This window comes from Marmota monax, unplaced genomic scaffold (genome assembly GCF_021218885.2).
Source record: "Marmota monax isolate L192 unplaced genomic scaffold, Marmota_monax_Labrador192_F-V1.1 WCK01_AAM20220418_F8-fsc00166, whole genome shotgun sequence".
NCBI lineage: Eukaryota > Metazoa > Chordata > Mammalia > Rodentia > Sciuridae > Marmota > Marmota monax.
Window position 1 is genome coordinate 3,200,730 of NW_026693344.1, and position 27,512 is coordinate 3,228,241.

The 27,512-nt window shown below is 33.4% G+C and overlaps 1 protein-coding gene across 2 annotated transcripts in view; it reads left to right on the top strand.

Moving 5' to 3' along the window:
* Prkg1 (protein kinase cGMP-dependent 1) overlaps window positions 1–27,512 on the top strand; it is a 1,175,746-nt gene that overhangs the window by 973,807 nt on the left and 174,427 nt on the right. For both annotated transcript variants that reach the window (XM_046456763.2, XM_046456762.2), the window contains exon 7: window positions 2,485–2,579. In XM_046456763.2, the coding sequence (XP_046312719.1) occupies window positions 2,485–2,579 (95 nt within the window). The remainder of the gene's footprint in view (window positions 1–2,484; window positions 2,580–27,512) is intronic.

A 27,512-nucleotide genomic window follows, 5' to 3' on the forward strand; every position in this document is an offset into this window, starting at 1 on the left:
AAAGCAGAAGATCAACATAGGAAAATATTTGAAAGGAAAAGGAACCTATAAGGAGATAATTTAGTAGATATTTTGACTTAAGATTAAGGTAATGAAGAAAAAATGACTGTAATTTGCCTCAGGAGTAGACAAATAAACTGAACCCAGATATAGATCCATGATTATCTGTAAACTTGATTAAGACAACACAGGCAATGGAAATTAAAAAATGATTATACATAGGGACATAAAAAATTTGGTTACCTACCTCACACCATATAAAAAAGTCAATTAAAACTTAAGTATAAAAGAAAACAAATCAGAAAATAATTTAAAAAACAACTCGAATACTTCTACCTTCTTGGAGTAGGGAAGGATTTCTTAAGATTTTTAAAAAATAGAAACAAGGATAACATAGTTCAATGTTATTACCCTAAAATTAATAACTTCTCCAACAAGACATGAAGGTAGTAAAATATAAACCAAGTCTAAACCATCAAAAGTAATAAAACATAAATACAATAGAACAATAAAATGAATAATACACAAAAAAGTAAGCAAAAGGATGATCAGACACATCATAAGAAAGTAAACACAAAGGATCAAAAATAATATAAATTGCTCCACCTCCATTATAATTCAAGAAAATACTATTTACTGCTTGTCTTCCTAGAAAAACAATCAAAGTCCTATAGTACCAAGTGCTGATGAATGTATAGCATAAGATGAACTTTCATTCATTGATGGTATGAATGTGCGTACGTATTATGAGTGAGTCAGTACCTAGTAAACTGAAGATGCACACACTTAATAAACTTGCTCTTTATTCATAAGTATTTACCCTACTACCCATGGACACCAGAAAACATGTAGAAGAATGTTCATAGAAACAGTGTTCATATCACCATAAAATATATATATATATAACTAAAATGGGAAGCAAACCACATCATTCTAATAGAAGAATTAGCAAATTGTATATATACAATTTGCTAATTCTTCTATTATATATATATATTAGGATATACAAATAGCAGAAATGAATTTTGGCTAAATATATTAACTTGAATCAATCAGAAACCCAAGGATAGGGCCCATTAACTTTTATTTTAAATATGACAACCTACCAAAGTTTCCACATCTATAAATGCCTCATCACTATGCAAATGAATGTCTCTGTGATATAGCTTTGTAGTAAATAAGAGTGTTAAAAACTAAATTTCCATGGTTTGAAATGCTGTGTAGAGGAGTAATCAAATGGATCAGTGGAGAATAATAATTGAATTCCTTCCACCTTACATAGGCTACTGATACTAATAAAAATTCTGGTCATTGACATCCAATCCTAAGATTCAGAAATCTGAAGCATAGTATTTTTAAATGTGTCTAAGTGTCTGGCATTGTCTCAAGAAATTAGTTTTTCTGCTTCGTTACATTTTCCAGGTAGGTGAATTTTAACCATTTAACCATTTGGATGACACATAGACAGTATTATGAACATTACAGAGCTTAAGGTAGAAGTGATTTAATACAAAGGTAGAACTTACTCTATTTATGTCTTTGTTCACACAACAAGAAAGCACTTACCTTCTATGGGTTGTCACCCACGTCACAAGTCCTGTATGCGCTGGGAAATATTGTTAGTAATAAAGTTTTCTGTTAAACAATTATGACAATTTATTATGAACTTCTTACAAATTGTAGAGAATGCCAAAAAAGTCACCTTTCTTTGAAGAATACACTATTTATGTTAAAAAAAGACATGTATGTGATTTGTATATCTTTTAAAAAAGAAATCCTGTTGAATGAAGCATGTGGATCACAAGGGCTATATATAGCCCAGTAGAGCCTGCAGTATGGCTTTGTGAAAATGGAATGGGCCTTTGAATGAAGGTTGGGTTCTTCTGAGGGAAATAGAAATTTCTTAGAGAAACTGGATGTGCATGCAGAGGTGTGTAGAGAATGTTCATTGCAAGAAAAAACAAAAAAAGTGGAAACAATACAAATGCCCAACTTGAAAGAAAATGTATTTATACAATAAAACTCTAATACATTAAAATTAATAAGCATGTAATAAATAATTAAAACAATGTTGAAAGAAAAATACATTTCAGAATGATACCTGTGATTAGATATGTATTCATATATTTTTACATATCTATGAACATATCTATGAACATATAAATAGATTGATAGAATGCTCACTATTAGAGTGGTTGCCTAAGAGTGTAAGAAAATTAGAATAGAGGAAGAGTAAGTGAAATTAAGATTACCTAATGCATTATTTCTTAAATATAACCTGAAATGGTAACAAATGTTTTAGAATAATTTCTTGTCATTGAATTATAATTTCTGATATTATTCTTTGAACTGGTTAATGGTAATCTAAACTCTTTTTTTAACACATATTTTTAAAAGGAGTAATGAAATTAACCTTATCAATTGCTATTCACCTGATCCTCCTGGGTATGCAGCAGACTTAGACTTTATTGTTTCTTTTTGCAGGTGAATGTTACTCGTGAAGACTCACCTAGTGAAGACCCAGTCTTTCTTAGGACTTTAGGAAAAGGAGATTGGTTTGGAGAGAAAGCTTTGCAGGGGTAAGTGACCACATGTTGCCCAGTTGTTTGAATCCTGTATTCCTGTTTTAAATTTGGAATTCCTAGCAAAATGAGTCCTTTCTTTAGTACTTAATATAATATAGATACAGACCTATGGCAGTCATTTTTAGTTATTTTCAGCTGAATATGTAATCTATTTGGATAGATTATATAATTGATTTGTCACCTTCTAATCAGTCATTGTTATATTAACAGAATGATTTCTAAGATTTGTGTTCCCTAATCGAAATCTCTATACTGACTCTTAAAGAGAGAAGTCTCTACAAAATTACTCTGTATAACAATTCTACTTAGGGACATGATAGGCTGAGAATTTCAAGATCCCTAAGCCTAACTGTACAAAAAATAGATCATAAGGCTTTCTAGGCTTTACCTCTGGGTGATCATTGCCATTGCCATTATGGGGATGGAGATGAAAGAGAGAATTGGAGGTGGTGATAATGAATACCTGGATCCAGTACAGATGGGCTCTGAAGGCTGGACACAGGTATACTTCAAGGTTGATGAAACTCCACTTGTAAACTAAGACCTCAAGAAGCAAGCTCTTGAGATTTCTTCTCATACATCATCGGAAAAAAACTGAGTTGACTGAACCATGCATTTTTGCAGAATGCATGACAAATGTACTTGGGAATCCTACTCTCATTTTCCAATAAGCAACATATCTTAATTATCAGTAAATATAGATAGGCCCTTTCAAATATTAGTTCTGTAGTATATGCACCACTTGAATAAGAAATAAGCAATAAACATTTATTTTTGTATCAGATTCCAGATGCAGAACTGTATATGGCAATAGGATGTAATTTATAATCAGTTTTGCTTCCATTTTGAATTGTGCCTTCATTTAAAAATTACATTATAAACATTTTGCTTAAAATTTACCCAGAAAAAAATAGTTTAAGGAGTTTTTATTTTTAAGCTACAATCAGATGGCAGGTTTTATCTTTTTTCTTCTTATTTCACAGCAACAGAAATGAAACAAACATATCTTAATAAGACATCTTACTCAGGCCATTTATAACCAAACACATTCAACTTTTCTTTTTCTTTTACTTAGGTTATTTGATCCTTATCTGGTGAACATGGATTTTCCATTAGCTATCTCTAACATCAAAATTGGAAGAAATAACATATTGGGTGTAGGTCCACAAAGGAATGCAATAAACATGATTTTCCTAGTTTGAACGCCACAATCCTGTCATGTGTATCTTAATTTTTCTTTCTTTTGATTATTGAATATGTAGAAGGCTCTGTAGAATGATACCAGCTGATTTCATTGATCCAACAGCAAATACCTCTGTGGAAAACAACATTACTTGCAAAAGATCCAAACAAATGAAAAGAAAGAAAGAAAGAAAGAGAGAGAAAGAGAGAAGGAGAGAAAGAGAGAAAGAACAGAAACATTTACAATCATTTCTAATTAAGATCACAAGTAGAAAGCCAGAAAACAAGTCAGCATTGGGAATCAACAGATTTTCATATTTTCTTTAGTAGTTCATTATCACTAAATTTTGATGTCAATTAAAGAAGACTTCTATGGTAAAAAATTAGTTTAGTTTTCCAAGGAATGACCTTGAGAATATGGTTTATGAAAAAGTTGCCAAATTTTGCTCTAATATTAAAGTTTAAGTAAATAGTACATTTGGATTGGGTCCTTTCCAACACATGAGAATACTCATGAACTATCTGATAATAGAACTTTCTTATGCATATATTCAGTCCTCTCCACTGGTCATCTTAATAGACTATGGAATAACCAACCCACCTCCCTCTCTTCATCCAACCCCACCACTTCCCTCCATAGCCACCCCCATTTTATTCTGACCGCTCCTTCTTTCTTACACCCTTTATTCTCAGTTTTCCACGACTAAGTGTGGCTTTATTGGTCTCTTTTAAGTACAAAGGTCTTTGTTTTTTATCTTTATTTAACTATACTTTTTGGCACAATTTTATTATTATTGATTACTCTTTCCTTCTTAAAATTTTCCCATCTTTGGGGCTGTTTAAATTATTAGCACTCCTTAGCATTTCTTATTTCATATTCTTTTATATATTCTTAAAGATAACATTTATTACTAAGGATTGAGGTAAAAAAAGAAAATTTTCTGTGGGTATACCTGAAAAATCAGTATTTTCCAGTTATCAAAGTTTGAGTTACCACTTTTATGTTTTCTCGCGTAAGTCTCTTTCTCTGCTCTTGATTCAGAGAGCTTCCCTCTCAAATCTCTGATGGTCTTGAATGGACACTTGTCAAATGTATACATCACTCACTCAGAGTCACCTACTTACACCTTTTTATGATTTGTGTCCTCAAGCCCTTTGCTTTACTTATTTCTGTTCCTGATGATTTTTTCCGCTTTAGCGGTACTGGGAATGAAACTCAGAGCCTCAACATGTACTAAGCAAGTACCCCACCACTGAGCAACACCTGCAGACTCCATTTTCTCCTTATTTATTTTTGAAGGAAACATCCCTTAGAGGCAACTTCAACACAAAGTCTTAATTTGTTTTCTCTAGAGTATTTCCCTTATTCATCCACTTTTCTTGTCCATTTCATTGTCCCAGTTGCCAAGATCCTTATGTAGTTGGCCCTCATTGTCTGTGTGATCTCATGGTTTCAGAGGTCTCAGTCCATAGATGGCCAACTTCATTGCTCTAGGCCTGAGATGAGACAGGACATCATGGCAGAAGGAGCAAGCATCACAGGACATGACAATCATGTCATGTCAGTAAAAGAGCTTATTTCATATCTTAAAATACATCAATATTTTTTCCTTAGCTCTCTCTTTTACATACTTGGCAAGCTTTTCCAGATGCAAGACCGTATTTGAACTCAATGAAAAGAAATTCCAAATATTTATCTACTGATCTGATTCTAGATTCTTGCACTTATCAGATATTCAACAAGTATTTGTTGAATGAATGAATAGATTAATGAATGAAGAGATGGATGAAAAAATACCTCTCTAATGATACCCAATATTTCAATACATTCTGTCGTTGATTACCTTCACAACTTTAAATTTTTTGGTGATACCTAAATGGATTTGAGCTCACTTGACTATAGGGGGCAGGTTAGTCATGTAAATGAATAAAAAGGATGAATAAAGCAGAGGCGCAAACTGGAAAACTTTGTGTAATGGACAGCAATTACTAAACTCTAGTTTATTCCTTCTCTGTAATGTGATCTCAACTTTATTAAGAAAAACAGAAAAAATATATTTTAAAAATATAAAGTATAATTTTTAAACTCTGTTGGAAAAACAATAGCAAATATACAAGCCCCAAATTGTTTCTGAAGAATGTTTGGCCTGTAGACTGCCATTTTATGAATTCTATCAATCATATGTACCTCTTTCAAAACTGTATCTACCTAAGCTTATTAGGTTAACCCTTATTGATCATTTTCTTGCTTTGAGTTCATCACAGTGAGTGTTTTCATGTCTTATGTCTGTAACTTGTTTTTCACCCGTGTTTCTGTGTTCTTTTGTGATCTTTTCTTTCAATTTCAATGTTTCACACAAGAAATTCTAGTATTACACAAATAAAATTGACTTGTTTCACTACTTTCCCTCAAAATAGCTTGTCGATGGATAAGACCTCAGGATATAAGTTCTTTGGGCAACTGTGTACTGTATATCCTTTGGGTAATACTTATTCTTATGTGAAAACCCTATAATTTTTTACAGTGGAAGAAAAATTTTATAGTCAGCACTCTTTCTGTGTATATAACAATGCATTAAAGATATGTGGTTTTCCAACAAATAAAACTTTTATGTATTGGGAAATTTTGTTTTATCCCCTGAGTGTATGTTCAGCAGATTGTTAAAATATTGCTTAATTTGTAATTGAATGAAATGAAAACATCATTGAAATTTAAAATTTGAGATTGCCTCATACTTGTATTGATTAAGCACAGTAGATAAATGAATGACTGATGAAATGTGAACTCAGCCTCCTATTCACTGTGGACCACTTACCTGTAGAAGTAACAAGATTTATTTCTTTCTTGGATGGAAACATTGGAGTCATAAATATAGATCTCTTTTAAACTATATTATTAATAGCCACTAACTCATAGCATCTCATCACTAGAAAAATTTGAGTCACTTATTCTTTCATTTTGGTATCAAGCAAACTAAATACTGTTGTTTGGCTAAGGTGTCATTTTATGTTGATAATGGTTATCCATACCAGAGAAATGGTGAAATGTTTTGTTTGGGGTATAAGTACTCCCTATATGCATGAAAATCACAGTTTTGCTGCAAAAAATATTTCAGGTTTAGTCCAATAGTAGGAGTCAATACATTTTCACTCTGACTTATTGCTCCACATTTCTACCTGAGTTGAAACCATATAGAATACATGTAAGCATCACATAATGTTGAATTCTAAGCCAAACATTACCTTTCCATATCTAATGAAGGAAAATAAATTCAAGTTCAACCCAAGAAGGATGCAATTGTATTAAATATATGCAAGTTCAGCCCAAGAAAAATGCAATTGTACTTCTTGGCACCCACCTTCCTTTCTGCTAACATTTGAGTCTTCGGCATCTCATACAATTAAAAGAGTTTTAGCTCAAAAATCAGACTTCCTGAATTAGAATTCTATTATTTACTAATTATGAAATTTTAAAAGTTTTTTTTAAATCTGAAATGGAGATTATAGTTGTACCTAACTTTGGGCTTGTTCTGAGGATTAATCAAGAGGATACTTGTAAAGTGATTTAATGAGGGTCTAAAATATAGTGTAATGCCCATCACCATCATCTTCACATCACATGTGGTCATCCTTTCTCAAGAGTGTTCTGCTGCTATTTGACAAGTGTAGAGCACTTGGAATAATTGGAATAGTATTAGATTGTGAGTCTGTCACTCACTGCTTACATAACTTTGAACAAGTCTCCCTTTCTGAACCTGTAAACTAAACCAATTGAACTACACAGTCTCAAAGTTTCCATAATGCAGAACCTATGATTCTCTAAGATTTGGCTGCTCTACAACTGGACCAGACCTCTGGATGCCAAATGTAGCCTGAGGCTCCCTGTAAAATGGTGGCATTTAATATCAGACCACTATCATCAGGGCCTTCCCTCCAGGAACTATCCCAGCTGTTGCCTCTCATTCTGAATTCCTGTGCCACATGCCAAGTCCTGTTCATGTTAATGCAAAAACGAATGAGCCAAAGCCAGTTTAACAGACCTTGCTATTAGAATCTGTATTTCCCTGGCTTCTCCCTCTTGGACTATGATCTTGGGAATGTTACTTAACATTCCTGAACCAGCTTGGTTTTGGCTCATGCTTTTTTTAAAAAAAAAAATAACAAAATCATAATAGAGAATATATTTAAATTTGATCATCAATCATATATTTATTTGGAAATACAAATTTATGGATAGAATTCAAACTTCATTTCTACCCTCCACTAGTGCTTTTCTCTTCCTCCCAATGTCACCATTCCAATGTAGGTTATGTATATTACTGAACATGTGTGCGCACACACACTCTCTCTCTCTCTCTCTCTCTCTCTCTCTCTCTCTCTCTCATAAGCATGGAATCTTATTTTATTTGCATTTAAAATTTTACTTACGTGAAATTTTACTCTGGATCAATATACAATTTCCCTTTTTTTCTTTCTGTTGTCATACTACATTTGCATCATTCCTTCATTAGAAGTATTACATTCTTTTTTATTTTTAAATGATCTTTCCATTTTTGTATGCACATTTAACACATAATGGCAATCAGTAGCTATCTCTTTCTTTGTAATAGTACAAATATCTTAGTGTATTTAACTCCAAATTTTTCCTACCCATCTTCCACTTAGTTTCTTAGTTTATAGTTCTACCTGGTAGATAAACCCCTGAATCTGAGTCATTATATTTACCCTATTTTTAAAATCACCACTGAAATCTATTTATTTAATGTACCAACTACTTAGTCCTTTCTTGCTTCTTGCACTCATTTCATTCCTTTTGAGTTTATTTTTTAGTAATCTTTATGTGCTTACTGTCTTTGCCTACACATAAATGAATATTGGTTTAGGTATAAAGATGGAGGTCAAATTTTATTTTTTATTTGACATTTTACACACTATTATATTGTCTTTTGACATGTATAATCTGTAGGCATTCAAATTACCATTCCTATTTATGTAGGGTTTTTCTTTCATGGCTCTGTCTTTGACACTACACGTTTTTGTTATAGTCAATGTAGGGACAGATATGTTTAATTTACCCTTCATGTAAACTAAGTGTGTTCACTCTGAAATGAGTCTTCCTCAATTCTAGAAAATTCTCAGCATTATCTCTACATTTTTCTTCTCCCCACTTCCTCTAATCTCTTGTTTTGGAACTCTTAATAGTTTGGATTACCCTCCTCATCCTACTATCTTTACTTTCTTATTCATATTTTTATCTTCTTTGTATTATTCTGTGCTACATTCATAATGGGATTTGGGCAGATTCTTTTAGATAATCATGCAATTCTCTGTTTTCCCTTTAACTGCATTAAGTCTTCAGTTCATTCAGTCCACTGGGGTTGATTCCAATGACTGGTTTTTAAAGCTACCTTTGGATTTTTTACTTGGTTACCTCAGTGGTTAGATTTATGAACTCTGATACTACCCTGCATTCTATCAGATCATAATGGGATGAAATTAGAAATCAATGATAAAATAAAAAGTAAAAACTACAACAACACCTGGAGACTGAATAATATGCTGCTGAATGAACAATGGGTTGCAAAAGACATCAAGAAGGAGATTAAAAAATTCTTAGAGGTGAATGAGAACACAGAAATCTCTGGAACACTATGAATGCAATACTAAAAGGAAAGTTCATTGCATGGAGTTCATTCCTTAAAAGAATAAAAAGTCAACAAATAAATGACTTAACATTATATCTCAAAGTCCTAGAAAAAGAAGAACAAATCAGGCCAACATCATTTTAAATGGAAAAAAATTCCCTTTAAAAACTGGAGCAAGAAAGGGATGCCCTCTTTCACCACTTCTATTTAACATAGTTCTTGAAACACTGACCAGAGCAATTAGACAGACAAAAGAAATTAAAGGAATACAGACAGGAAAAGAAGAACTCAAATTAACACTATTTGCTGGCAATATGATTCAATACATAGAAGACCCCAAAAAATTCTACCAGAAAACTTCTAGAACTAATGAATTCAGAAAAGTATCAGGATACAAAATCAACACCCATAAATCAAAGGAATTTCTGTATATCAGTGACAAATCCTCTGAAGGGAAACAAGGAAAACTTCCCCATTTACAATAGCCTAAAAAAAAAAACTTGGAAATCAACCTAACAAAAGAGGTGAAAGACCTCTACAATGAAAACTACAGAACACTAAAGAAAGAAATTAAAGAAGACCCGAGAAGATGGAAAGATCCCCCTTGTTCTTGGATAGGCAGAATTAATATTGTCAAAATGACCGCAGTACCAAAAGCACTATACAGATTTAATGGAATTCCAATCAAAATCCCAATGATATTTTTCATAGAAATAGTAAAAGCAGTCATGAAATTAATCTGGAAAAATAAGAGACCCAGATAGCAAAAGCAATCCTTAGCAAGAAGAGTGAAGCAGGTGGCATCACTATACCAGATCTTAAGCTATACTACAGAGCAATAATAACAAAAACAGCATGGTACTGGCACCAAAATAGACTGGTAGACCAATGGTACAGAATAGAGGACACAGAGACTTACCCACATAATTATGGTTATCTTTTATTAGATAAAGGTTCCAAAAAAATACATTGGGGAAAAGATAGCCTCTTTAACAAATGATGCTGGGAAAACTGGAAATCCATATGCAACAAAATGAAATTAAACCCCTATTTCTCACCATGCACAAAACTCAATTCAAAATGGACCAAGAACCTAGGAATAAAATCAGAAACCCTGTGTCTAGCAGAAGAAAAAAGTAGGCCCAAATCTCCATCATATTGGATTAGGCCCCTACTTCCTTAATAAGACTCCTATAGTGTAAGACTTGACTCTCCATTTCTGAGATACCCATATTACTAATAATCAATCCTGTTGGTTCTACCTTCTCAATAACTCTTAACCTCAACCACATCTTGCTGTTTCCCCTGGCACTGATCTGGTTAGTGCTACCAAGATGTGTCACCTAGATTACTACACAGTCTCACAATTAGTCTGTCTGATCTTCCTCAGTTCCCATCCATTCCATACACTAATGTGAAAATTTCTAGGTCTTAGTTTCCCAGAGTGGCCATAATAAATTACCACAAATTGGGTATCTGAAAATAATAGAAATGTATTATTTCACAATTCTGAAGGCAAGAAATCCAAAAATCAGGATGTTGTTAGGCCATGCTCCCTCTGTAAACTCTAGGGTAGTATCTGTCTCCTGCCTCACTCCTAGTGGAAGGCTTAAATCAGTTTTATTAACATAAATATCACCTAAAATAGCTCACTTTTTTGGTAATGGGAACATTAGAAATTTACTCTCTTAGCAATATTGACTATATTCATTATGCTGTGTGATAGATCTCAACAAACGTCAAATTTGTTTCTCCTATCTAGCTGAGACTTTATTTCATTTGACTATCATCTTCCCATTATCCCTACATCTATCCTTTGCAGCCACCATTCTACCCTCTCCTTTATGAGTTCAATTGGTTTAGATTCCACATAATAAGTGTGAACATGTGATTACTTGTCTTTCTGTATTTGACCTATGTCTTTTAGCACAGTGTTCTCCAGATCCATGTATGTTTTTACAAAGGATACAATTTTTTTCTTTTTAAAGACTTAATAGTATTCCATTATGTATCAAAGCCACATTTTCTTTATCCATCTGTTAATGGACACTTAACCTGATTCCCTAACTTAGGTATTGTAGATGGTGCTACAACAGATACGGAAGTTCAGATAACTCTCATACTGACTTTAAATCTTTTAGGTAAATATCTAAAAATGCAACTGCTAGATCATATATAATTCTATTTGTATTTTTTAAGGTACCTTCATACTATTTCGCATTATGGATCATACAAATTTGTATTCTCTTTTCTACACATACTTGCGAATACTTATTATCTTTTGTGTTTTTGATAATAACCATTAATGTGAGGTGATATTTCATTGTGATTTTAATTTGTAAATCCCTAATGACTAGTAATGTTAAACATTTTCTCATGTATCTTTTAGCCTGTCATATTTTTTTTGAAAAATGTCTATTTAGATCCTTGGCTCATTTCTTAATCAGATTATATTTTCTTTCTATAAAGTTGCTGAGTTCTTTATATAGTTTTGATATTGATTTCATTTCAGATGTATGGCTTCACATATTTTCACCCAATGTACAAATTGTCTTGTTCACTCCATTCTTTTTTTTTTTGTACAAAATACTTTTTTTTAAAAAGAGTAATCTCATTAGCTTTTTTTTTTTTTTTTTACATTCGCTTATTTTTGCTATTGTTGCATAAGCTTTTGGGGTCATATCTAAAAAATTTACTGGCAGACCAATGTTGTGTAGGTTTTACCCTATGTTTCTTATAGTGGTTTTACAGTTTTAGGTATTAAGTATTTAATCCATATTGAGTTGATTTGTGCATATTCTATAGATAAATTTTATTATTTTGCATATGGACATCGAATTCTCCCAACATCATTTATTGAAAAAACTAACATTTTCCCATTACATATTCTTAGAAGTTTTGTCAAATATGATATGATCATAGTTGCATGCTGTTCTTGGACTCTTTTCTGTTTTCAATGTGTCTTTTTATGCCAGTACCATACTGTTTGAGTTGCTCTGACTTTGTAGTATAGTTTGAAATCAAGTAGTGTGATGCCTCCAGCTTTGTTCATTTTACTCATAATTGTCTTGGATATTTGAGGTGTTTTTTTTCTTTTGTGATCCCATATGGATTTTAGGTTTATTTTTCTATATTATGAAAAATGATATTGAAATTTTAATAGAGACTGATTGACTCTCTAGACCACTTTGGGTAGTATGGCTATTTTAAAAATATTAATTCTTCCAATCCATAAAAGGGGCTATATTTTTACTTATTTATTCCTCCTTCAATTTCTTTCACTAATGTTTTATAGTGTTTACTGAACAGAGCTTTTACCCCCTTGGTTAAATTTATTCCTGTTTTACTATTTTTATAGCTTTTATAAATGGGGTTATTTCTTGATTCTTTTTCAGAAATTTAATTGTTAGTGTAGAGAAATGCTACTAATTTTTTAATGTTGATTTTGTATATTGCAACTTTACTGAATTTATCAGTGATAACAGGTTTTTGGTAGAATCTTCAGGGTTTTTTTGTACATTAGAAAAATTCTCTTAAATGCAAGGGGATTTATGAAAGAACACTTCTCTTTTTGAGGAAGGCTTTGGGCCTGCTTGAATAATTGTTTTTATAAAAGGGGTCAGATTTTTGTGGATGGTTGGAGGAACATCAAAATGTTTTAGTACTCTTCTATTAAATAGTTGCTTTATCCTTGTTGCCTCAAATATAAGGTCATTTTCAATGATAGAAATTGAGCTACTTACAGAAACAATTCAGTCCCTTATTGTTATTCTCCTATTTGTCATTGAGATAAATAATTTCTTTAGGTACTACAAGAACAAATAATGTAAATTTGAAAATCTCTTGAAAAACAGATTCAAAATGTTTCAGCTGAAGCTAATTTCCCTGTTAATGATCTCAGCATGTTTTGTGTCTGTCATATTTATTCTTTCCAAGTCTAAATGTTTGCTTCTTAATTTTTCTTTTGTACAGTGTTGAAGAAAAATGACTTGGTATAAATCATACTTTAGACAGGCAACAAAAATAATTGGTTAAATTCATTGTTATTAGGCTAATCACTTTTGATAACTATAAATTTTTTAAATGTTTAAAAAATGCCTCTAAATATCCTTGTCAAAAATTATATGAATATGATATTACTAATGTATTCTAATTAAGACTGTGTCCACTTGAGACCAGCCTTTCCAGTTGTATTTGTTCTCACATAGTTCTTATTCTTCATTCATACAATGAAATGAAAGAGGAAGATATTTCAGAAGAAATACACTACATGATCATTTGTCTTACCCTATACTACAGTCATTTAAGAAAATTCCAATTTTGTGTGTGTTTGTGTGTGTGTGTGCGGGGGGGGGGGGCGGGTGTGCACAGAGTGGTGTGCAGGGGTGCATCAAGCAGCATGTAAAGCGTCAAGACCATCAACTCTTCCAAGGGAGATTATGAAAAATGTCATATCACCTTTTGGTGCCTATGATTTAATCAAACAATGAATAATTAGAAATTAAAATTTAAAATACCATTAAAAACTATGAATTAGAGATAAATATGACAAAGATGTGTATGACATTTTCTAGAGAATATTCAAGATATATTTTATTCCTACATTGTAAGACTCAGTATTATTCTCCCTGACTGATTGATACATTCAGTGTAACCCCAATCAAAACCCCAAAAACCTGTCTTTCAGAAATTGATATGCCGATTTTTAAATTCACATGGAAACTTAAAGGATCTAGAACAGCCAAAACAACTTAGAAAAGAAGGACCAAGTTGGAAGACTAACTCTATGGACTTCAAGACTTACTTCAATGCTACACTAACCAAAACCATGTGGTCTTGATGTCAAGATAAACAAACAAATCAATGGAAAAAAATAAAACAGTCCAGAAATCAGACACACATGTACTGCTATCTTAGCTTTCCCATAACAAAATACCAGAGAACAAGTGATTTAACCAACAGAAATTTATTTTCTCACAGTTCTGACACATGGAATTCTGGGATCAGGGTGCCAGCACTGTCACATTCTGCTCAGCTCTTCTTCTGAGCATGCAGAAACTCATGTTTTCTCCTTGCATCCCTTTCTTCTGTGTGGATGATCAAAAGCTCTGTGGTATCTTTTCTCATAAAGGCACCAATCCCATCTTGCGATTGCCCGACTTTTACTGATCTCATCTGCACCCAAGTGTCTCCCAAAGGCCCTCTATTCAAATACCATCAATTTGGGGGTTAGGGCTTTGACATATGGATTTTTGAGGAACAAAATTCACTTCATAGCATTTACTAATTTATGTTCAACAGATTCTATTTATGTCTTTGAGTTATTTTTTAATTGGATTTTTTTTTATTTTGGAGTTAAAAGTTTTTTGAGTTCAGAAACTTTTTAGTTTGACATAATTCTATTTGTCTATTTTTACTTTTGTCTGTGTGTTTGGGGTTTTATCCAAAATTTTTTTTTGACTATGTTTCCTCTATCTTTTCTTATAGTAATTTCACAGTTTCATATCTTACTTTTAGGTCTTTGATATATTTTGAGGGTGTAAATATATATATTTGAAGGGTTTTTTTTTCCTGTATAATGAGAGGTCAGGGTATAGTTTCATTCGCCAGCACCATTTATTGAAGAATCTGTCCTTTCTCCAATGCATATTCTTATGCCTTTATCACACATCAGTTGTCTCTCTCTATGGGGATTAACTTTGGGGTTCTCTATTTTGTTCCATTGGTCTGTGTGTCAGTTTTTGTCCAGTACCATGCTGTTTTGGTTACAATAGCTTTGCATGTTTTGAAGTCAAGTATTGTGGTGCCTCTAGCTTTGTTTGTCTGTTTTTCCCTCTCAGAATGGTTTTAGCTATTGTGGGCCTTTGTGGTCCCACATGCATTTTAGGATTCTTCTTTCTAATCCTGTGACAAATGTCTTTGGTATTTTGATGGAGATTGCATTGACTCTATGGATCCTTTTTTTATGGGAAAGCTAAGGTAGCAGTACATGTGTGTCTGATTTCTGGACCGTCTATTTTTTTCCATTGATTAGTTTGTTTATCTTGACATCAAGATCACATGGTTTTGGTTAGTGTAGCATTTGGGTAGTGACGTTCTTTTAAGGACATTAAGTCTTCTATTTCATGCACATGAGTTATCTTTCTATTTTTTGTGTTCTGTATAATAATTTCTCTCATTAAAGTCTTGTAATTTTCATTTTGGAATATCTCTACTTCCTTGGTTTAATTTATTCCTCTTTTTGTACTTATTGTGAATGGGATTATTTCTTTTTCAGCAAATTCATTACTGCAATATGAAAGTACTACTAGTTTTTTTGTGTGTTGATTTTTGTATCCTGCCACTTTACTGAATTTATCAGTTGTAACAGCCATTTGATAAAGTACATAGGTTTTCTTTGTAAAAACTCATATCACCTGCCAAAATGGATACTTTGAATTTCTCCTTTCCAGTATGAATGCTCTTTATTTCTTTCTCTTCCCTCATTGGCTCACTAAGCATGAAAATACATATGGTTTCAACTGAGCTTCAGTCCTAATTTCCCTTTGCTAATTAAATGTGATTTTAAAAGAAATAACAATATAAACCACTTTTTCCCTTTAAGAAGTTGTAAAACAGTTTCTAAAGCAATCTCATGGTCTAGGTCTATGTGTACTATGAATATATCCTATAAAGTATAATGCCTGCCCTTCTGTTTTATAGAATATTCTTGTGTATCTGTGCTTAGTGTTATCTTCAGCATCACTTGATGACAGTTGCTTACTATGCAGATGGCTGACTGTCTCTCTCACTGTCTACTCAACAACATCTTTACTGCAAACCTGCTCCCCATATGGGGAAACATGCTGATTTGAAAGGAACATTTTTCCACAAACATTCCATAAGAAGAATACAGGTTTTCTACCACCCACATCCATATGCACTTTATTTTCCTTAGAAACATGTCTTTGCTATCCTAGGGAAATAGTTTTTTTCCTTTTAACTTTAAATCGTTTGTGTTATAATATCAAACAAAACAAAAATAGTCAGAATTGTAAAACATGCACCCAAGGTTCATTTTAGTATTTATAAGTTTTAACATTATGAATTTATAAAATAATCTTTTTCTTTCTTTTTTTTTTTTTTTTTGGTAGCAGGGATTGAACCCCGGGACACTTAACCACTGAGCCACATCCCCTTTTTAATATTTTATTTAGAGAGAGGATCTTGCTGAGTTGCTTAGGGCCTTGCTAAGTTGCTTAGGCTGGCTTTGAACTGGCAATTGTCCTACCTCAGCCTCCCAACTGCTGGAATGACAGACTTTTACTACTATACCCATCCATAAATCATTTTTAAAAGTATACATGGACATGCTAAAAGGTGTTTGTAGACCTATCCAACCCAGAATAGTATGGATTTAATAGCAAAGAAAATAATGCATTTTAGAATGTTTCCTATAATAAACTATTATACTTCATAAACTTCAAATTTCCTATATACACTGTGTGGTATACTACTGCAAGGTACCCTACAATCAACATGCCAACACATGTGCCTGACAAGCACTGAGGATATTAAGCCAGCTAACACATACCTGAGACTGCCATATACCTCATTTATTTTTATTACTTTTCTTTTTTAGCTGTTTTTATTTTTAATTCAGAAGAAGATCAGATAAATTGTTGTATAACTAGCCACAACAGTTTCTTTAAATTTTCCATTTGGTAAAGCATTGTGAGTCATTAAGACTTGAAATATAAATTTAACAAATTTTCTTTCTAGTAATGTGTAAACATCTAGTGCTATTCAGTCAGATGATTATATTTAAACCAGCATGACAATTTGTGAAAATGGGAAATATTTTCGTGATTTATGAGCTAGTTTGTATTTATAGTTTTTATTATTCCTTTCAAGGTTCAGAGAGTAGATTATGGATCTCTGTCTGGGTCTCCTATAAGATGTGAATGTACTTACAGAAAAATTCCACTGGGGAGCAGCCCCTATGGGGAATTTTCCTTCTTTCTCAAGTGTATTGTTTTCTCTTCAGATGGGTTCCTCTGTTAAGAATATCTTCATTCCCCTTGTCAACAGGCTTGGACGTGAAGACCAACCTCCCTCCACAGCTTGTCATGGCTCTGCCTCTTTTCATGTCTGAATGCAAAATTTATGAACTACTCTTCCACAGTATCTCTCACATTCATTCCTTTCTCTCTTTAATAATGTTTTCCACTGTAAATTTTATCCATACTTCCACTCATACTATTAAATTTCTTTTCTCATTTATCATCTCCCAGTACATCAAAACACCACAATGCTAGGCACAGGCAAGTAGGACCCATCTTCTGGGCCTTTAGATTTGGGTCCCATAGTTCCTCTTCTGTTGTACCTCTTCTCAAAGGAAAAGGAATCTTTGGGGTGAATAAATGAACACCTGGGGACTGTTCATCTGATTTGGGACCATTCTTCAGAAACCTGACACCCCTGGCATCCTTGTTCTTCCAGAGTCTTGGAGAGGAGTAGTTCTTTTCCTTGTAAGAGCTGTTCACACTAGTTGTGTGCACCCTTGAGCCAAGGATAGAATCCAGCTTTGTGGAATCTTCCTTGGTTTGGCAGAATAAAAGAGTAGCCTGAAGATATGGGATCAGGGCCACCAATTGCTATATGATCATGTTCCAGGTCTGGGTTTGGAAATTTGAAGAACACAGTCCTTATACTTTGAACTTAATCTTTCAGATTACCATGCAATGATATTTCTTGAGGTAGAACGATAACATTTCTCTTGTTAGATATATGTTATCTGGACCTCTGTTTACCCTCGCATTGTAAGGCCTTTTAAATGCTAATAAAAGATTAGGGCAGGCTATACTGTGATATGTTCATATACATAAAGCTATTCTAACAATGTTACAATTTATTTTTTCCAAAAGCATTTGCTTTTATTCCAATGCCCACCAAATAAGCACCAAATTCATATTTTGAAATTCAAGATATATTATGTGGCTTCTAGCTTACTTTTTGTGCTTTATTTTCTATTTCTAAATAAAAAAAATCTGAACTCTCAGGAAATAAATATTAGACATTTCTGAATCTTGCACCATGTGTTTTTTCTGCCTCTGCATATTTGAGTATAACATTTCTTTTGTTACTGTGCCATTTCATACCATGCCAGATATCCACTTATAAAATCCTCCTTATCTTTCATGATACAATTTAAACAACTCCATAATTTCTTTGTGTGTGTGTGTGTGTGTGTGTGTGTGTGGTTGTCTAGCCTTTAGTCTTCCTGACCCATTAAGTGCTGGATGATGTTTCATCTTTGAATACAAACCAAACAAATATGCCAGTCCCCTTATAAAAATGTCCTGAATAAATAAATGAAGAATCACTTTGTTGTATTTTTCAATACAGAACAATTTTTAAGGATAGTAAAAAAGGTTTATTATTAATTTTCTTTTCCTAATTTGGAATCCATGAAATGTAGGCAAATAAATTAAACCAGTATAGGAACTAGTTTGAAAAGAAATTTAATTTGATTGAAATGTACAAAGTTAGGCTATACAGAATCTTCATGTTCCCACTGAGTTGATTTGCAGCTATTTTCTTTATCTTAAATTACTAGTTAATGTTTTCTGTATCATACATAAATATCATTTTTTATTTTCTCCTACTTTTATTTCATTATTCTATGTTGAAGTGTTTTTAACTAAGTTGAATTTATTTAATTCTCTAAGGATTTTTGAGAATAGCCATAATAATATTAATCTGGCAATGTAATTGATGCTGCACTGTATCTCTCATATCTGCTTTTAAGACAAGCTCAGTATTTGAGTGGTCCAGAGTGTTAATTGTGAGCTGACAGCTGAGTCCCTCTTCAGATTCTGATTTTGTTGAAAGAAAGCTATCTTAAGCCATATTGCTCAAATTCCCAAATTATATTCCTTCCTACACACAATAACTGTTTAAGGTACAGTACAAAGGCTTGGGCCATGAGCATTTGGAACAAGTCTGCATAGACTTCCACAGCTCCTGGTAGGACAGGCTGAGGCCTCTTAGGTAACTGCAGCACAGCCCAGTGTTCTCCATCTGTCAGTCCTTCTTTTGCCACCCTAGCAAGTATTGTTACCAAGTACCTTTTCCTACTCACTATCTACATGCAAATTTCAGAGTCTCAGATACTGATTCTCTGGGAACCCAATCTACAAAGTACAATGTTGACCTTGAAATTAAATTTATTGTAGAAAGTGTGGCATATAGAAACTTGGGAGGTAATTTAGTATAACAATAAATGCTAGGTACTAGGCTCAGATGTACCTAGACTTTAGTTTTGGCACTATGATGAACTTATTGTCTTCAACTAGCTACTTAGATCTTCTGACTTTCAGTTTCATTATCATTGAAATTATAGGTGTTTATCATTCAGGACTGATATGAGTGTTCCATGAGATACAAAAAGCACCTACCACATTATCTGGTGTTTTGCAAACAGATCCTATTAAATGTTAGGCTCTTGGGGCTGGGCTTCTGACTGTGGCAGAGCACTTGCCTAGCATGTGTGAGGCACTGGGTTTGATTCTCAGCACCACATATAAATAAATAAAATAAAGGTCCATTGACAAATAAAAATAATATTTAAAAAATGTTAGGCTCTCCATATCTCTCTCCTCCACATACTACCTAGATAAAAAGTAAAATTTTAATGGTCTCAAGGTAGGAATTGTATATCATATATTCATTTGATTGATTGATTCTTCAGTCACTGTTTGCCATATACAATGTGTAGTGTAGGCATTTGGGAAACTGGCAAAGAAGCAAAGACTCTATGTTTATGAAATTTACATTCTAAAATGAGAAGTAAGGAGAAAGACGTTAGAAAAGAATGAAGATTTTGGATAGGATGGAGCAGAGTTAAGACAGATAGGAAAGATATATTGCAAGAATATTTTCTGTTTAAGTAGGGTTATCAGGATAGCCTTCACTAAGAAAATGATATTTAAACCACGATCTGAAGGAGGTAAGGAAAGGAGCCATTGATACCTGAGATAATGTCTTATATCATCAAAGGGTCTTACTAAATCTACTTGATGTTGATAAATTAATTAATGACCTCTGTCATCTCCGAGTCTTGGCAAACATTGCCTGCTCTACTTGTAAAGTTCTTTCCCATAGCTTTTAGTGTTCTTGTCAATGTTGAACAGTCAGGTATTTGTGTGGGGTGGCGGGAGGCTCTGATGATTGCTGATTACTGTGGTGTAAATTCTCCCGCTCTGACCAAGTGGCCAGTGAGTGGCAGGAGGAGTGTGAAGAGGGGAGGAGGGGCGCAGAATTGCCTCTCAGAAGCTGATGAGAGGCAGCTTTAGAACAGCACAGCACTTGGTTCACCTCTTCTCACAGTCTCACCAACTTGAAGTTCTCTGCTGTTGTTAACTCATCCCATGGTGGGTTTGGTACCCTTCCACCCTTCAAATGCATGGTGCATTCTCTCCTCTAGCATAGCACTCTCGTGTTTCATGTACCTGATTATTCAACAGAAAAACATTTTAGAACAATTATCATTTTTATGATTTTTTTATATTGGTGGTGCTAAGTAAAATTCCAGAAATATAGTAGGAAAATAGAGTATATTATTAAAAATCATCAATATTTGTAGGTTGTTGTCACTTTATTTTTAAAATTTTTTTCTTATGATACAGTATTTAATGATATTAGAGAATGAGTTGTTTTAGAATGATAATGTTTTGTGGTTGTGATGTTAATGAGAGACTGCATCATTTAGAGCTATAGTATATGATGAATATTTGCAGACAATGTACAGGGAATCTTTAATAGTCTAAGGTGAGAAATAAGGAGAAAATGTTAGAAAGGAATGAATTATTTTGAATTATTCAGTAGTGGGGTGGAATGAATAGGTATGGATGAGAAAAGACTGATCAAGAAATGATCATTATTGAAACTTGATGGCAGGTGCATTGTCATTGATTCTGTTTTTCTCTCTAGCTCTATATATGTTTGAAAATGTCCATAATAAACTGTTAAGTAGATTCATTCTTTTTTTTTTGGTTTGAGATCATTTTTAATAAGTTGAACTTTTCAGCTGGGTTCCAAAATTACTTTTTACATAATTTTACCATTAGAGAATTGCACCGAGGCTGGGAGTTGTAACACACACCTATAATTCCAGCCACTGTGAGACTGAGGCAGGGGATCTCAAGTTTGAAGCCAGCCTTGGCAACTTAGTAATATCCTGTCTCAAAAATGGAAAATAATTGAAAGAAGAAAGGGCCAGGAATGTAACTCAGGGTTAGAGTGTCCCTGGATTCAATTCCTAGTATCAGAAAGCAAGGGGTGGGAGGGGGGAGAAAAGAATTTCATTGAGAATAAGATGGTGTTTGAGTAATTGATTCTTTAAGTAGTTGTTTGATGACCTTTAATATTATTACTTTCTTTCTTAGTTAATGTATTTACTTTTCTTCCCTAAATACTCAGAAAATATATTGTGTCATTTACTAGAAAATAAAATAACAGACAAAAACCTCCAAAGAATCATGTGATCCAAAAGACTTAGAATAGCCTCACATTATAATATTCTTTGGAATTCTTATTTGGCTTAAACTATGTTAGAGAAGCTTTCTTTCATATTCACATACTTAACTCCTTTTTCTTAAAAATGATTAGTCAGGAAATTGTTCGTATGAAATTGCCACTTTGAGTTATTTTACAAAAGTGGCTCTCTGACAGACTCAAGGGTAAGATTTATGAGAGGCGAGTGTCAGACCAAATCTATTTTTTCGCTGGCTGCTCATACCTGGTCAGAGTGTTTTGCCTGAAGATTTCTAGGATGGATGTGAAATTGCCTAGGCAATTAGATGTAGATTTATTTTGTGTTAAATCCAAGTGAAAAGAATATGTTCCAGTCTAGCAACATTAGTAAATATCGCTGTAAGAAAGAAGTAGCAAAGCATGTCCGAGGAGGTGGAGGCTGAGTGGCACTAAAACAAAGAACTTTGGCTGCTTATTCTCTTCTATTTGGACTGAATTTTAACTCACCATGTTATACTTCTAGTCTAAGTTTACATAATCATGAAATCCCATTTGATCCATTCGACCCCACGAAGACCTTTGCTGAAAGAATATAGGTAGGCCTTTGTTTAGGAATCTTCTACAAAGGAAATGGCCGATTTTAAATATTAACTCATTAAACAGCCCAACTTTAGGAGTTCATTATAAGATGATTAGTAGTATACATTTACAGTTCCAGATTTTATTACCTCTTCATTTGTTTGTCACAATAAGAAATGATTCATTTTAAGATTCAATTTTGAAATATTACCATGTTTTTAAAAATTCTGAGAAAATTTCAAACTAACATAAAAGTTACAAGATTAACACAGAAAACTCCAATATACATTGATCTAATTTCTCCAGGTTTAACATTTTACTATACTTGTTTTTTATATTATCATCTCTCTCTTTAATATATTGATGTAAGTATGTTCATATAACATGCATATATGTGACTTTTTTGCACTATTTATAAGTAAGTTGTCCTAATAATATTCTTTTTGTCACATATTCCTCCAGTTCGGGAGCCAGTCCAAAATCATGTATTGCATCCAAATGTTGCAACTCTTGGGTCTCCTTTAAGGGAAAACTATACCTTATCTTTTTGTTGCCTGTGTTAGAAGTGACATTTTTTTTTTCTGTACTTGGGATTGAACTCAGGGACACTCGGCCACTGAGCCCAATTTTTGAATTTTATTTAGAGACAAGGTCTCCTTTTGTTCAGGGTGGCTTTGTACTTGAGATCCTCCTGACTCAGCCTCTGGAGCCATTGGGATTACAGGCATGTACCACTGCGCCTGGCAAAAGTGACAATTTTTGAGAGAAAAATTATTTTACAGTGTCACTGAATTTGAGTAAGTCTGAAATTTCCTTGTGGCTAGATTCCGGTTTGTTGTCCCATCTGGATATTATATAAGCAATATGATCTCCTTTTCAGAGTTATGAAACACATTCAGGAGGCACAAATGTCTGTCTCTCACTGGTGATGTTAATTCAAATCATCCAATTCTGTCTTCACTCATATCTCTACTATACAACTAATAAACTAGCTGCAGGGAGACTCTTTAAGAGCAAAGATTCTTCTCTGAGTTAAACTATCCTCTGCTCCTTGATTTAGCGTTCATTGATCATTTCTTCCAGAAGAAATCTTTTGAACAATGATTGTAAAAACCACTCCCATTACTAGAAGGCCTTCCTTTTAATTAATCGTTATTATGGACTTATGGTTTCCTTTCTGATTCAGTGGATAATCAGTTACTGTGGTTTTCAAGTGTGACTGGGTTTAGGGGAGGGACTGTGTAATCCCTTTAGCCTAGCACCTGTGTCCTTTTGATATGTTCTGTCATTTTTTTCCTGGAGCACTTGTTTCCTGACACATGATTCGTACCATGCTCAACTTGTACATTCCCTGTTCAAGCTTTGAGTCAGATATTTTTCCAGGAGTCCTAATTACTTTTACTATAAAATGAACTTAAAAATCAAGAGCTATATAATGTGATGTGTAAGAATTCACTAGACGAAATTAGGAAAACTCTGTGTGTGTGTGTGTGTGTGTGTGTGTGTGTGTGTGAGAGAGAGAGAGAGAGAGAGAGAGAGAGAGAGAGAGAGAGAGAGAATTAGAAATCAAAGTTCATCCCATTTCTTCAGGGTTTCTCCTCGTGTTCCCATTCAACATTTGTATCCCCTTTTCCCTGGCTCCTAACATAAACATATTTACTCATTTTCTCAACCCATAGTAAATATAAAACAGCATCAGAATTATGGCATACTTGGGAGAAAATATCAAGAGTCATTTGTAGTTTTTCTGCAATCCCAATATTCATCTATATTTTTCAATAACAATAAAAAAAATCTACATTTCCTCCAGCAGTGCATGAGAGGATCTATTTTCTGTAGCCTTGTGGACAGTGTCTTAATAAAATTTTTGACTTATTCTAATCAGATGAATGAGAAGTGATATCTCATTGTACCTTTTTAATTTGTATTTCTTATTGTGGATAAAATGTATAATTTCAAAATCACTTTTTCCTGAATTCTCTAGTCATGTTTCTTTTCCTCTTGTATATTTATATGTTACAAATATTTGTCTTTGGTGATAATTTTCACAAGTTTGTTTTCAATTTGCAATTTATCTTTGAATTTGCTTATGATGTTTTTCTACCATGCCAATTTATTCATAATTTTATTTAGTAATTTTCATATATTTTTCTTTAATTGTGTCTAGATGTTGAGTCATACTTAGAAAACCTTTCCTAGCTTTTAGAGAAATTTACTTTTGTTTTCTTATAATATTGTATAGTTCAGTGTTGGGTTCTTTTTGCTGGAACCATTTTAATGTAAATACATTTTAAGATGAATCAAAGTAAAGCTGCACTATTCCAGTAGATTGCAACTGTTGACCAAGGTCAGAATGAACTTGACTATTCTGTTTGCTTCAGTAAGAACATATGAAGACTGAGCTACAGTTAAGCATTCTCTTATTTCTCTAAATCTATTTCAATTTTAAAACAAAGAAAAAGCAAAACTCATTTCATTTCCAGTTTTTAAGAAGACAAAGGTGGGAAATGTTTCAATGAGGAAAATGCCTGATAGATATGAAAATTCCTTGAAATTCTGAATACAACCATCCTTCCCTCCTTCTCTTATCAAAGCCTAATGAAGTTAAAATATTTAGTAGTAATTAAAATATATCCTATATTCCCACCTAGGTAAGAAATGTCAGAAAACCTGCTTCACATTCTGCTTAACTCTAATCTATGGATGGGATATTTGAATTCACACACACACACACACACACACACATTTTAAATGCACAGAAGGTATTATACTATATATTCCGCTCTACACCTTATTTCTTTAATATTTAACAAAATTTGGAAAGCTTTTCACATAACAAGATACTAATTCTTTTCAATGAGTAAATATATTTTAAAATAATAATGAGTAAATAGCATTTTATTTATTAAATATTAAATAAAATTTTGTATATATGAAAGATGAATATATTATATATTAAGTGTTTAAATATATTAAATGTGCATGTATATATCTGATGTGTGTGTGTGTGTGTGTGTTTTACTTTAACCTTGCTGGGTGTTATGATTTGAATGTTGTCGATCCTTCAGATTTTAGGTTGAAATTTAATCCCCAAATACAATAATATTAAGAGGTGAGACATCTAGAAAATAATTAGGCCTTAGGGTTCTTCCTTCATTAAAGAGATTAAAGGCTTATAAAAGGATGGAGGGGCCTGACATGGTGGCTCACACCTATAATCCTAGGCACTCGGAGGATGAGGCAGGAGAATCATACATTCAAGCCAGCCTGGGCAACTTAGTGAGACCCTGTCTCAAAATAAAAAGTGATCAGTGTTAGGGATATAGTTCAGTGCTAGAGCATCCCTGTATTTAATCCTCAGTACCATACAAAGAAAGGGTGGAGGGGACTTACCAGAACCTTTCTTCTCTTCTGCACACAAAGATGCAATGTTTGTCCTTTTTTTTTTTTAGATTTTTAAATTCTTTTTAAAAAATTTATTTGTTCTTCTTAGATATACATGACAGTAGAGTACATTTTGACATATTTATACAAACATGGAGTATATCTTATTTTAATTAGGATCCCAGTCTTGGGGTTGTATGTGATGTGGACATTCATTGTGATTTATTCGTGTATGTACGTAGGAAAGTTGTATCAGATTCATTGCAGTGTCCTTCCTACTCCTAACCCTCTCCCTTCCTTTTATTCCCCTTTGTCTAATCCACTGAACTTCTATCCCCACCCCCACTTTGTTGTGCATTAGTATCCACATATTAGAGACAATATTTGACCTTTGTTTTGGGGGGATTGGTTTATTTTACTTAGCATGAATAGTCTCAAGATCCATCTATTTACTGCCAAATGTCATAAAGTCATTCTTTTTTATGGCCAAGTAATATTTCATTGTATGTATATATACATGTATAAATATATACACCATTTTTTCTTTATCCACTCATCTGTTGAAAGGCACCTAGATTGGCCCCATGGCTTAACTATTGTGAATTGAGCTGCTATAAACATTGGTGTGGCTGTATTACTATAGTATGCTGATTTCAACTCCTTTTGTATATATTCTGAGGGGTGGTATACTCAGGTCAAATGGTAGTCCCATTCCTAGTTTTTTTTTTTTTTTTTTTTTTTTTTTGAGTACCAGGATTGAACTCAGAAGCATTCAACCACTAAGTCACATTCCCAGCCTTATTTTGTATTTTATTTAGAAACAGGGTCTCACTGAGTTGCTTTGCCCCTTTCTGTTGCTGAGGCTGGCTTTGAACTCACAATCCTCCTGTCTCAGCCTCACAAACTGCTGGGATTACAGGCGTGCACCACTATACCCAGTCCACTCCTAGTTTTTTTGAGGAATCTCCATACTGCTTTTCAGAGCAGTTGCACCATTTTGCAGTCACACCAGCAATGTCTGAGTGTGCCCTTTTCCCCACATCCTCATCACCATTTATTGCTACTTGTATTCTCTTCTGTATTCCTTCACGTGACAACACAGCAACCAGATACCTCCCCGGAAGCACAGTACAGACTCTTACTAGATAACAGGTCTGTTAGGGCCTTGATCTTGAATTTCCCAACCTTGAGAACTGTGAGAAATAAATTTATTATTTATAAATCATCCAGTCTCAGATATATTTTTATACCACAGGAATGAAGTAAGACAAAGGGCATTTTTAACAATTATTTATTTAATTAGTTCTATTCACTGAAAGTCTTGGAAGGAGCATGGTTTTGTTAGCAACAAGCACATCAAGTACTCAGATCTTGAGTTTGAAAGATTCAGTGAAAAAAGCCAGTGCTCCTGTGGAATGCTGGATTCTATACACAGAGCAGAGAAAATGCAGGATGACCCTGGAGCATCTTGTAGTATCAGAATATAATGAAGTACTTTTAAAAAATGGGCACACATGAAAAAGACACAGGGGGTCAACTTGAAAGGCTCCTGATGGGCAAAGCTGGAACAATTTGTAACACAAAATGAATCATGATAATATTGGATTACAGACCAAAAAAA